General features: G+C 36.5%; 1 protein-coding gene across 1 annotated transcript in view; it reads right to left on the bottom strand.

Moving 5' to 3' along the window:
• Nucleotides 1–1,466: 1,466 nt before the first annotated feature.
• LOC121441075 (5-hydroxytryptamine receptor 2C) overlaps nucleotides 1,467–13,685 on the bottom strand; it is a 238,166-nt gene continuing 225,947 nt past the window's right edge. Inside the window, exon 6 of the mRNA XM_041642214.1 lies at nucleotides 1,467–4,951. Within this exon, the coding sequence (XP_041498148.1) occupies nucleotides 4,122–4,951 (830 nt within the window). The 3' untranslated portion in view covers nucleotides 1,467–4,121. The remainder of the gene's footprint in view (nucleotides 4,952–13,685) is intronic.

The raw sequence follows: 13,685 nt of genomic DNA, 5'->3' as shown, positions 1-13,685 counted from the left end.
ATTCTTGAAATTGGGATCGTTCACCTATAACTGCATGCCATAATATATACTGATGCATACACACCTAGCCTTTCTCTATTGTTTTCTGTGTTAGGCATAAGCAATCCCTGGCTTTAGTAGTTCAAGGTATTTCAGAGGTGTGCCATGGTGGTACACACTTGTAATCATAGCATTCAGGAAACTGAGGAAGAGGATTGTGCCAGCTTGGGATAGATCCACCTTGTCAATTTACCAAGACATTAAAATAAATAATTAATTTTGGCTATGCATAGCAGTGCCTCTGCTGATTCAGGTAGCTGTTCAATTGCTAAACCAACCCATTCGTGTTTACAGAAGCATGAAGCATCAACGCCTCCTTCTCTTAGAACTGAATTCATACCAGCGTCCTTTTGCTTCTCCCATAACCTATAAATTATATAAGTTGAAAGAAAAAAGACCAATGTATTTCGTCAGGTCTGGCTTCAGGTATAAGAAACAGAATTGCATTTTATGTTGAATCTGATAATTTTAGAGGTGTCTGCCTAAGCCATCTGAGCTGAGAGGCAAAATTAAAGTGACAGTGCCATACTTTATGATGGCATAATGAAGAATGGTGAGTTCTTACTAGTCCTTTAGCCCTGGAAAGACACCATTTAGCAAGTGATTTGTTAGTGTATCTGTTGAAAGTACAGTAGCTTCTCCATGTTGAAGATAAAACCATCAATACGATAGATGGTCCATGCTGAGGAGTAGTTGTGCAAGCCTTTAATCCCAGCACTTGGGACACAGAACCTGGCAGATCTCTATGAGTTTGAGGCTAACCTGATCTATAGAACAAATTTTAGGACATCCAGGGCAACAATATATCAAAAACCAAACAAACAAAAAGATAAATGCTCCTGTCTGTCCTTGGTGAGCATTGTGTCTGGTAAGATGATGACAGTGATGACAGCTCTCAAGGAGAGAAGCAAACCCTTTCTCCTCCACTCTACCCCGCTGTCATACTCAGGAAAGGAAGATGGCATAGTTTCTCAATGTACATGCACTCTTATAAGGAACATGTTGTTACTGTTGATGCTGTTCTTGTCAGCTACTTCTCTGAACTGTCCTCCACCTCATGTTCTTTAGTACACAGTCAGAGAAAGTGATTTTTTCTGATGGTGTTTGTCTTTATAACTTAAAAGAATCAATTTGGACTGGAGAGGGAGGGGGAGGGAGGATGGGGAGGGAAATGGGAGGAGGGGAGGAGGTGGAAATTTTTAATAAAAAATAAATAAATCAAAAAAGAATCAATTTGCTTTTAAATTCCATTTTTAGAGTTTAAAACAGTTTTTCAATTTAAATATATTTCCATCATGCTCTTCCTCTTTCCCAAGTCCTTTTAGATCTTCACTCCTCCCTATTCACCCAACTTTTTTAAATGCTGGGGTAGATTTTTATACTGAAACGATGCACAAGGAAAAAAGACACAGGACATAATAGGCCACATTTAATAAATTTAATAAATTAAGAGGAAGTCTCACAAAACTCAGAAGGGAACAAACTTACAGGAATCAGGAATAAGACAACACTTTTCAACCATTCACAAAAAGTACCATTTGATAAAGGAGAAAAATTATAGGAAATAATATAAGGCAGTCTGTTACACGTGTCTTAAACAGTATACATATATAATAGTACATCAAAATGATTTGACAGTAAATTCACCACATTTACATTTGTCACATGGTCTGTTTTAAAACATTTATAAAACTTTGTAGCTTTAACATTGAACTGTAGGATTTATTTCCAAATGAATATATATGTTTCATACCAAACCGCATAGAACTTACGAAAAGCACACAAGTTGAGAATAATTGCCGTGTTGGGTACTATTAAGTACTACTACTCGATGACTAAGAATTATTAACAAATGTGCTATAAGCTATTATCATTCAACTAATTGCTAGTGCTTTTGGAACTCTGTGGTCTATACTTTATTTCTCTGTAAAACATGTGCTATGAGCTTGCCCTGATAGTTAAGAAAGAAATCAGATGTTTCCAGTTTTCTCTAATACAAAACTTCAGATCTGAATGTCTTTTATGGATTGCTGAAGGAGTTTTCTCCAGCGCTTTCTGTATCAGCTTCTCTGCCGTACATTGATACGGATCAGTGGATTTATGCAACATACATGGCGTACATGCACAGCACCATCTGTATGTGCAGAACTCATGCTCAATGCATGCTGTGTTTCTTCAGACTTTTTTTTTCGTTTCACTAAGAAGTAGATCATCTTATTCAATTTCAGGTAATTGTTTTAACATGCAGTTCAACTGACCTAACGGGCAGGTAGACTTTACTTTTGTGTCATGTTTGGGCATGCTCAAGCAATTGACTGATGTCTGGCAGTGTTGTGAATCAAATAGAGACTGTTTGAGTTTCCTCAAATACAGCCGCTCTCCCACTGCCACAGTGGCAGACTGTTGAATTTTTCTATGCTGTATGTTGAGAACACACTTTAAGAATTTTGGAAGTTCAGATTCTGCCTTCAGCAATTACAAGATCATAAGAGGCACACTCCAAGGTGTGCAAGAGTAACTGTCGGGCATAAGATATAGCATCATGAATTCTTCAGAAATTTATCCACAGTTGTGCGAAATGGACACACATGAAAACACAGTTACTGGAAACATGTATACTCTGCACACAGCATAGACTTAGTGATCTGATTGAGCAATACTTGAAAACTTGACGTGGTTTTCAATTTCATTAAAATGATACTTAATTCTTAGAGAGCAGCAGGCCCACGAATGAAACAATGGCCAACACTTATTGGAATCCAACACTATATTTGAATAAAGATTTAAAGTTTGAGTACATAATTGCAGTACAACGGAGAGCTTGCCACGTTCACAAATTAGCTGCAGCCTTTTCCTGCACTAGAGAGTTTGGAAGGATCTGAAAATGAGATAAATTTTGTTTAAAATCCAAATGGAAACTCTGTATTTCTATTCTTCCCAGAGTTCAATAAAAGAGTCTTTTGAAATTACGTTTTTTTTTTTCACATTCTAAGGGCCTAATTCAGTAGTCCTTAATCAAATAAAACTTCCAAGGTCATACTTATGTACCCTTCTATCACTAGTTTTACTTAAAAATGGACTGCTAGATTGGGTCCTATAGAGAGAGGTACCATAATTAAGAAAATATTTTAATAAGGCTCAAAATGCAAATTTTACTTTGTGTGTAGCACACGAATTACCAGAATTCTGAGATCAAAAATCCAATTGATGTTGAATCCTGGATTGGGAATTAACTCTGGGTTCTTATTTCCCAGTTTAGTTGTGGAATTAGGTATTTACTAAGGACCAGAATGAAAACACTAATTCCAGTTTGTTTATCATAAAAATCAGAATTTGAACATTGTCCTTAAGAAGTGAAAAGCTGTTTGGTGTATATATCTCTTTAGCATCCTTCCACTTCTGTAGTCCTGGTTAACCAGCTGCTATGTTAAAATACCACTATGTTTGGGGACAGACATTGTAGCAAGAAACTGACACGACATTTTGACAATGTCAAATTTTACCCCAATGTGTAACAACAAAGTTAAATTCTGACTCTGACTCACTGATGGATATTTTTCACAATGGGCAGAACCTATCTTACTGTGTTTATGTGTGTAGATGAGCAGAGCGAGAATTTAAAGCACATATTTACTGTTAACCTGGAAAAGATGCCACGGAATCTGTCAATTTAGGTGTGGTTTGAAATATCACCACAGTGATGTGCATCATTCTGGTCTCCTGCAAATGCCACCTGAGATGAACGTTAACATTTCCACATTTGCAAAAGAAACAGAGATAGGAGGGAAGAAAACAAAGGAGGAACAAGGATGGGAGGTTGAAGGAGGGAAGGAGAGAGAAACACACACACTATTATTCACCAAGGAATCAAAATAACTTAGTCTCCATCTATCATAAACAGTAAATATAGAACCCCAAATCTCACTGTTAACGCATGATTGTAAAGTACAGGTTTGCAAAGCTATTTATAAAAACACTGGTTGTCACACAGCAGTATTTACATTAGTTTGATCCATAGGAGAACCAAGGGGGAAAACTTTCCTACAAGAGCGCTGCTGTAAGGAAAGCTGTGCCGCTCTTGCTTACACACTACTAATCCTCTCGCTGACCACATTGGAGGGATTGACCGGCAGCTCTAAGTTCTCCACCTGCATCTCTATGCCTGGCTCAGTGTCATTAGCTTTCCTAGCCACACGTTCATTGGTATGTCGATAAATGTTAACATTGAGCTCCCTCCCAGACAAAGCAGTGGCAGCAACCCTAGGAATCTGTCTAACAGGAGGCTTTTTGTCTGGCTTATAATCGCAGCGCAAATATTTAGAGAAAGCCCTTCGATACACTTTGTTGAAAAGAGTGTACACCAGAGGATTGATGCCTGAACACACATAGCCAATCCAAACAAACACATTGAGAAGCTTCTCCATCAGCTTTTGGTTACAGGCCTTCCCACAAAGAACAGACAGGATATTAGTGATGAAAAACGGGCACCACATGATCAGAAAGACAAAGAATACAATGCCAAGGACTTTGGAAGCTTTCTTTTCATTGTTGATAGCTTGCATGGTGCCTCTAGGACGCTTTACTTTCTTCTTTTGACGTGGCTTCTGATCTGGATTGGGGTTCTCAGCGTTCTCTTCATCAGCAGCATTTTTCTTGCAGAAGCACTTCAGAAAATTCAGGCTGATTTCAGGCATGTCCTCCTCGGTGTGACCTCGAAGTAGCATCAGAGTTTGACGGCGTAGGACGTAGATCGTTAAGAAGTAGGTGATCACCATAATCGTCAACGGGATGAAGAATGCCACGAAGGACCCGATGAGAACGAAGTTCGGGTCGTTGAGCACACACGTGGTGTTATTCATGAACACTTTGCTTTCGTCCCTCAGTCCAATCACAGGGATAGGAACTGAAACGCCTAGAGGAACAAAAAGGTGACAAGACGTTATACCACATGCAATGACTGAGGTTTGGCCAGTAGCACAGTCATACATTAGCATTTCACCAAAAGGCATTTAGACTTGATATTTGTTGAAAGCTATTCATGGCATACCAGGCAGTTCATAGAACGTATTGGTGGAATAGAAAATGTTAGGTTTCTGTGAATTGTTGTTACAGCATAGACTGTCCACCTTTGAGCCAAGCTATTGGAGATATGGTTATGTGTAGGAGTAGACTGAGTTCATTTTGTTCTATTTGCAGTCCTGAGAACTTCACTGACTGATGGAAAGTGCTCAATAAATATTTGCTAAGCTAAGGAGCAGCTTCACATTTGTCCTCAGTAATATCATTAAGTTCAGTCATTCATTTATTAGTATGATGTTACTTAAGAGCAATAGCAATAATACATACACCATCTATAATAGTCTGCGAGAGTTGACTGGTTTATGTTTCATATTATGCAAAAACTAACCTATGAACAGAAGCAACTGATTTTTTTTTCTTTTTGGCAAGGTCGTGTGTGTGTGTGTGTGTGTATTTGTGTGTTTGAGCATCAGCAATGAGGTTTCAAGGTCAGGAAACAGAATGAGGATGTGTCTTTAAGGTCTTACAGAGGCTAGGCATGGGGATGGCAGGAAGTAATGGGAAGGGAATAGTGGAGGGAAGATGAAAGGGAGGGAGGGAGGGAGAGAGGAATATATAAAGAGAGACAGAAATAGAGACAGAGAGACAGATTCTTTATTCGTATGGCTATTGACAAGTCATCCAGGAAAATAAACTGGATTCCCAATAATAAATATTAGTAGAAAGGAATGGGGCACACAGTGATCTTATGATGAAACCTTCTGTGAACACTCAGAAATTTATGGTAGACCATAAAGGTATTTCCCCCTCAAAACATATGGGACTTTTTTTCCTAAGGGACTTTTCATATTTACCTATCCTCTCTGCAATCTCAAGAAGTTAAATCTTTGGCAAAGTCAGATTATGTCTGTGAAAATCTATCAGAGGCTACTGGGCTGCTGGATGTCCCCATTGCAAAATGGGGGAGAAAGTAGAAGTGCACCCTCAGAGACAGTAGCTAACCTTAAGTCACCACATAAGAACTATGAAAAACTTGATACATTAAGGTCGTACTAGTTGACATTAGTACTCCTTGTCAGCTGCAATGTATTAGACTGAATGTTCAAAGAAGAAAAAAGTAGATAATATTGACTGGTATTTACTTCCTGGGAAAATAAAAAAAAAAGAGTTGTTTGCAGCCAAGCACTGGAATGAGCTCCTGGTGCTTAGCTGAAGGGAGAGAGGAGGGATCATATGAGCAAAAGAAATCAAGATCAAGATTGGGAAAACCACAGATACAGCTGCCTCAAGCAAGTGGGAGCTCACAAACTCTGAACTGAGAGCAGGGGATCCTGCATGGGACCAAACTAAGCCCTCTGAATATGGGGTAACAGTTATGTGACTTGTTCTGTTGAGGGGGGAGGCTGGAAGTGTGACCAGGACTTATCCTGGGTGCATGAATCTTTTTTTTTTTTTTTGAGCCCATTCCCACTTATAGTGGGATACCTTGATCAGCCTTGATACATGGGAGAGGTGCTTGGTCCTTCCTCAAGTTAGTAAGCCAGACCTTGTTGACTCTCCAAGGGAGGCCTTACACCCTCTGAGGAGTGGATGGGGTTGGGATGGAGGGATGGGGAATGGGAGAAGTGGAGGGAAGGGGAACTGGGTCTAGTATTTAAAATCATGAGTATTTGGGAAATGATTATTAAGTATTTTCTTCAGACATTGAATTTCTGGTATGTGTGAGGAGTCTCTAGCTAAAGAAATAAGTGACAGTGCGAGAAACAGCAACCAAGGGAGCAAGATTCCTGGACCCTATAGGAAGAGCATCGGAGGGCACAAGTAAACCAGTCCCTCTCCAGTCCCTGCCTGCTTGGCTGCTTTGGGAACGAGACCCTGATTCTGGAGATTCCTCAAAGAAATTTGTCATCCTTCTATAGGCATGGCTACAAAGGGAGATGTTTCTGTACGTGAAGGTCCAACTTGCCGCTGAAGATGTTCCTGTAATCTTTGAGACCTTCTGAGAGACAATTGCAGTCCCTAGGGAAGGTGTCTTATAATGGCTGCAAGATCCATGCACATTAACATCAATTAGAGCCCAGCTCTGGAGTACTATGAACTTACTTCTGTTAATAATTTGATCTCACATCTCTAAGGGATCTGAGGAAAGCCTTTTTAGAGACAATAAGGTTGTGGGTGGCAAGGACCACTATTATATATTTGAGTATAGGAGGCCAAATATTCCCTCCCCTGTGTATGTGTGTGTGTGTGTGTGTGTGTGTGTGTGTGTGTGTGTGTGTGTGTGCTTACACTCATGAGCATGTGTGTGAGTTTTCCATATAATGTCTATAGAGTTATAGAGTTAAGATGGCAATTTTCACGAGTTGATTTATCCCTTCCAGAACTGATCTTGTGTTGTCAGACTTAGAGAGAGGGGTGTTTACCTCCTGAGTCATCTCACCAGCTCCTGTGAGGACAATTTTACACCTGGAATTCTTTTGAATAGTTTTATGTACACTGAGGAAAGAGAAAATCAGATAGCTCTTTTCTATTTCATTCATTCTCTGTGTCACATGCTGATCCATTTGTATTATGGATAACAGAAATGAAAAATGTTTTATCTTAATTTGGTTAAAACCCTCTGCAACAGATATAATTTTGTTGAGTAGTTTAACCTCTTTACTGAATCTGTACAATCATAAATTTTGTTTCTGGAAGCCATGAATGCAGTCAACAAACAAGAAGACATTAACTTTTAAAAACACCATATCTATATTATCAATAATGATAACAACAATAATAGTAATAATAATAATAATATATATCATGAATTGACTATTTTCTTTGATACTTTAGTAACTTAAAATGTAGTATCAGCAGTTCTCAAAGTATGCTTCAAGGACCCAGAGGCTCTGAGACTCTTATAAATCTTTTTTTGGTATAGTTTTCCTTTTCTAACTTTTATCATATTTTAGGAGTTTCATGGACATGAGCTTATGTAACTCAGTCTGGCCTTGAACTTCTGATTTTCCTACCTCTACCTTCTGAGTGCTCAGATTACAGGCTTCCCTTTTCATCTTTTTGAATTAGAAACATCACAGTTAGTTGAATGCATGCATGTATTTAGGAAATTTGCTCTTATTGTATCAATAGAAATTTAACAATTCAAACCTACAAAACAATGCTTTTATTTTTGAAAAAATTTAAATTGTATCGATTTTCATAAAAATGTGTAACATGTTAATATTAAACAGGCTTAGTTTATTATCATTATTTAAAGGCAAATGATTCATCATGGTCCTTTTAAATTTTTCATGTTCATCATCACAAACATTAACATTTATACTATTGAGACAAAAATATAATCCACATAATTAAAAGTCCTTGGGAGTTCACAAGTATTTTGAAAAGTATCAAGGGTCCTTAAACCAAAGAGTCTGAGAACACCTGTTTTGTGTTCATAGGTAAAATATTTAGCAGCTATGTAAAGTCTTCCTTATCATTTTCAATTCAAGTAATAGCAATTAATGTGTTACTATACCATTAAGCATAAACAACAATACTACTAACAATAACATACTTAAATGAATTAACTTATTTTCATAAAAATTTGGAAAGTCACTTATTTGATCAAGCTAACTTCAGAAAATTTAAATTAAGCAAATATGTGCTCTTTGATATTTTTGCATCCTTGATCAGATCAAGTAAGAAGGGTAGAAATGAACTGCTTTTGACATCATATACCAACAATAATTTCAATGACAAAAGCTACATTTTAGTCAGTGTTTCCTGTATGTGATTATATGATTCAATTATTGAAAAATTTCCATATTCTTTATACATTATTTAATTAAATACAGACAATAAAATACATAAATAATTATGAAGGGAAGTAATTTAATATTTCTGAAGTTAACTTTTTGTAAGGTTGTGTCATCTTAGCTTATTAGAAACAGTGATAACAAGTAATATTTGATTAATGCTATAAATTGCAGGTATTATTTTAGCTAATAAATAGTCAGATATAATGCATGCATTATTTCATCAATTTTTACAAACTGTAAAAATAATCTTAAAGGTAATTAATTATTAATACTGTTTAAATATAAGATGAATATTTAATAAGCATATAAAATTTAACTTCACAGTATAGAAACAATGGATTCTATAACATGTATTTTAAGTTTTTTGAAAATATTATACATCACTACTATGTATATTTTGTTAGAAATATGATATATTACTATAACTTAAATATTAATGTTATTTAAAGATAAAATGGATCTTCAGTAAGTATGTAAAATATACCAACATTATGATTATAGAAATACTTATTACTGCTGCCATTACTTACTTACTACTACCTTACAGACCTTTACTCATAAATTGTTAGTTCTGAATGTTTACCGACTCACATACTATATTTGCATGCATTATCCCACTCTAATTTAATAAAACCTCATTTATTAAAAGTATTTTACTGCAAAATATAAACCTGAGAATTACTGACTCTTACACTTGTTTTTCATTACAAATTCTGCCTACATGCATTACTTTATTCTAGTTTCATAGGATATTCATTTAATGAGATTATTTTATTCCAAAAAACTAAATTTAGAATAGTTTTTGTATAAATGAATTTATATTAGTTTATAAAATCTTGAATTCAAGCAACACAGATTAATTATTTTCAAACCATCAGATATTATTTGCCAGTGACACTAAGGTAGAAATTTATTTTTTAAATTTATGATGTACCTTCTAAGTGATTGTATATTATAATCATTACTGACTAGACAGCAGTTGTCAAATTGTCTTCATACTTAGTAAACCTGATTTGAAAAGCATCTGTAGACACTAGCAACAGTGTTTGCAAAATGATTATTGTACAGCAGCACAACAATACAATGAAAAACAAAAAAACTATATCCTACAATAGTCACAAAGAGTTCTAGAGTTGGAAACACTTTCTTTTCCTTTGAAACTAAGGTCATTGTTGTTTAGAGAGAAAGCAGTCATAACGGAATAATAAATACATTGTCAAGATATAGGTAATAAGTGACTGGTGAACAGTGACATGAAAAGGGCAAACAGATAAATCTCCTAGGATAGCCTCTCCAACAACATGAAACTATAGATTAGAAAAATTGCAATGGGTCTTTGGATATGTATCTGATATATTTATTTTCAAATAAATCTCATAGGATAGCCTCTCCAACAAAATGAAACGATAGATTAGAAAAATTGCTGTGGGTCTTTGGATATGTCTCTGATATATCTATTTTCATCTAGGTGGATCAAGCTGACATGACTAATCCCTTGTCTCCTAGTGTGAGTCCCTTGACCATAGTTAATAGCATATGATGAAAGACTGTTATTAGGAACTGGAGGAGAAGTGGATCTGGGAGAAGTGGAGGCCACTGGGAGGAGAGGAAGGAGCGGAAACTGTGGTCAGTACATTATATATGAGAGGAGAAAAATAAACAGCAAGAAAAGAAGAACATAGAAAAACAGGATTGCTTCAATTTTCAGATGAGAAATTGTTACTAATATTTGGAGAAGGGGCGTTCTGTACGCTTGAGGACTAATTCAGTTATGGTGTTGGTGGTGTGAAAACTTTAAGAAGCCTACACTCAACCTGTATCTCAAGGACTTTTTGCTTTGAGCCAAGAAAGAACACAGGCATATATGTATGTGTCTATGAATAGGTATATATGTGTGCGTATTTATTTATAGGATAGTGACTGTTCACATAGTGCTAAGAATTCCTTACATCATATTGAGGAAATGTGATCTAAAGGAAGACAGTAAGACAGAAATCATGAGGAGACTGAGCTTGCAAGAGGAAGGCCAGGGGAACAGAAAAGTACACTTGGCCAGAAATGTCCGGGGACGCAAGGGAGGGAGGTTCTGGTTCATGACTGGTAGCATGGGGAGAAGAAATTTTCAGGAGCACTCTTAAATGGCCACATTATTATCATAAACTAATGTAGCTGAAGGTAAGTTACTATTTATGGATGAAAAGAAGCTTAGACATTGAAGCTAACTGTAGTGGGGTTAAGGGACCTCTAAAACACAGAAAAAGAATGGTTACAAATGAGAAGTAAAGGTCTTTAAGGAGACAAAGTAAGATACAATCAGAAAAGAATGACAAAATGGCAGAGAGATATTTTTTCCTATGGGATCTGTTGAAAGCATAAATTTGTAACAGTAATTGTCAGGGTCTACACAGAATGTCAGAAAGTGACAGAAATGAAAAATAAGTGACAAATTAACTGAATTATTGACTGGATTCTCACAGTGATTGATGTTCGGGTGGAAGCTTTATCCCAACCCCTGGCATCCATATACCCAAAGAGTCTGTAATGTTCAGGAGGAAGCTCAGCTCCAAGTCCCTTCCCCCATCTCTCTCCAAACCCTTCTGCATCTCAGAAAACCCACCAAATGATGACCTCTCTTCCAGAGATGCTCAAGACCACTCTCACAGGGTATTTAAACTTCTTCCCAGAAAACAGACGTGGTTTTCCAGTCTTCCTTTCCTGTCTTCTTTCTGGGGGGCTGGAAAATCATCGGAGAATGCTGTATTCATTAAACCTGGGCCTTTTCTAATTTGGTATGACTTGGGTTGTTGTGTTGGTGGAGAGGATTTTCAGAGTACAGAAACTTTTCTGTTGACATAGATACTTCTCGATTCCATGCAGCAACAAGAAATCAAAGGAGTTTTTCTTAGAAATAAATCAGCTGAGCACTCATAAGCTATCAAAGATAATACTCTGCAGAGTAGGTGTGAAGATTTTGGAAAAAAGAGACCCTGGGAAAAGCTGCACACTTAGGTTCCAAGAGGAAAATAAAGCCTCAGAAAGAAGATGGTCTCTAATATATACATGGAAGAGAGATAACGATTATATACACAAAAATGGAAATCTAAAGGTTAAGAGAAATGGGGTGGGGGATTAAAGGTCAGGGATGAATTGCTGAGATCTTTAGAAGTTCTATTGGCAGTACAAAGTGACCTTGTCTCTTGAAAAGTGGGACTAGAGAAGTGGTTCTCAACCTGGGTCACGACCCTGCTGGGATAATCTTTTTGCGTTATGTGTGAAGATGTGTCTCCATCTTTCCTCACCTGTCTAAGAAATTGTCTAATTGGTTTATAAGGAGTTTAAAGGTCAATGGCTAGGCAGGAGAGGTTAGGTGGTACTTCTGGGGAGAGATAAGAACTCTGGAAAGAATCTGGAATGAAGGATTCAACAGTGAGACATGGAGGAATCTAGGGCTTGACTAAGAAAAGCGAGTCTCAAAGTAGGTATTTTAATATGAATAAGAAAAACAATATCATTTGAAAAAAGCAAGTCAATAGAAGAGCAACCATAAAAAGAGCAAGTAGAAATTTTGGTGTTTATAATATTCAAAACAAATAAAAAACAACCACTATATGACAAAATTGCAAATTTCAAAGGCCTGTAACATCAATGATTAGGGAATTACGTCATGAAAAATAAAAGGAATAAAGGAATAAATGGATCAACTTGTGTGTTCCTGGAGGGCCAGAAAGGAAAAGGAGCAACAAACATATTTGAAAAAATAGTGTTTAATACTTTCATTAATTGCTGAAAAAAATCTCAACCTAAATTTTTTTGAAGCTCAATGAACACCAAACACAAAAGCCAAACTGTTACACCAGGACAAATAGTTTTCTGATCTGAAAATATAAATTAGAATGTGTATGACTTGTCTGACATGCTTCAGGTCTTAGTTTAAGCCTCAGTGCTATGAAGATATATTAAAAGATAATATAATAAAATTTGAAATCATTAGTAAGAAGAGGAATATTTCATGAGGAAAAGAAAGAAATGATTATTTACTCTCATCACAGAAAATATGAAGTCACCAAAATACACAAATCCAAAAAGTAGACAAAAAAATAAGTGGTCAATCAACAGATCTATTCTTTTTGAGACAATTTCTCAAAAATGAAAGTGAGATGAAAATATCTTCATTAAGTAGCAACAGAAATACTGGTAGATTTCAGCGTGAGTAAAATGCTTCAATGAGTCTTTGAGAACACTAAGAAGAAAGAGTATGGGCAAGAAACAGTGAAAAATACATATACTTCATTTGAATATAAGTTACATCTGATATAGCAGCTGGGCTTGCTGGTACCTGTCTAGAATCTCAATGCACAGCAAGCAAACTCAGAGGAATCATCAGAAATTCAAAGTTATCCTGGTCTATATAGTGAGTTTCAGTTTAGCCAGTGCTACATATGGAGACCCTCTCCTCCCTTTCCCTTTGTTTGTGTGTGTGTTTGCCTGCCTGCTGTGTGTCTGACTGTCTTTCTGTGACTTTATGGACATATTAAATACAAATGATGCAATTAAAATGACTCTAGTCTTGCAAATTTAGTTTATTTTTGACTTTGGGAAATAGCTAACAATTGATTGGGATCAATTAAGGAGGCACACTTTATTGCCTATCTTAATAATTTCAGTGCACGTAGGTGTATCTAAAAGGCAGTGCCAGAGTTCAAAAGGTATATTAAGAAATTTATATACCTGGGTGTGGTAGAACCTGTGAGTTTGTGCCTAGCCTCATCTACATAACAAGAAGAGGAGGATGAGGAGGAAAAGAAGGAGGAGAAGGAGGCAGAA

This window comes from Microtus oregoni, unplaced genomic scaffold (assembly GCF_018167655.1).
Source record: "Microtus oregoni isolate MIOR12 unplaced genomic scaffold, Mior012 000073F_001, whole genome shotgun sequence".
NCBI classification, from domain to species: domain Eukaryota; kingdom Metazoa; phylum Chordata; class Mammalia; order Rodentia; family Cricetidae; genus Microtus; species Microtus oregoni.
Note: the sequence above shows the minus strand (reverse complement) of the source record. Positions and strands in the feature narration are given on the sequence as shown.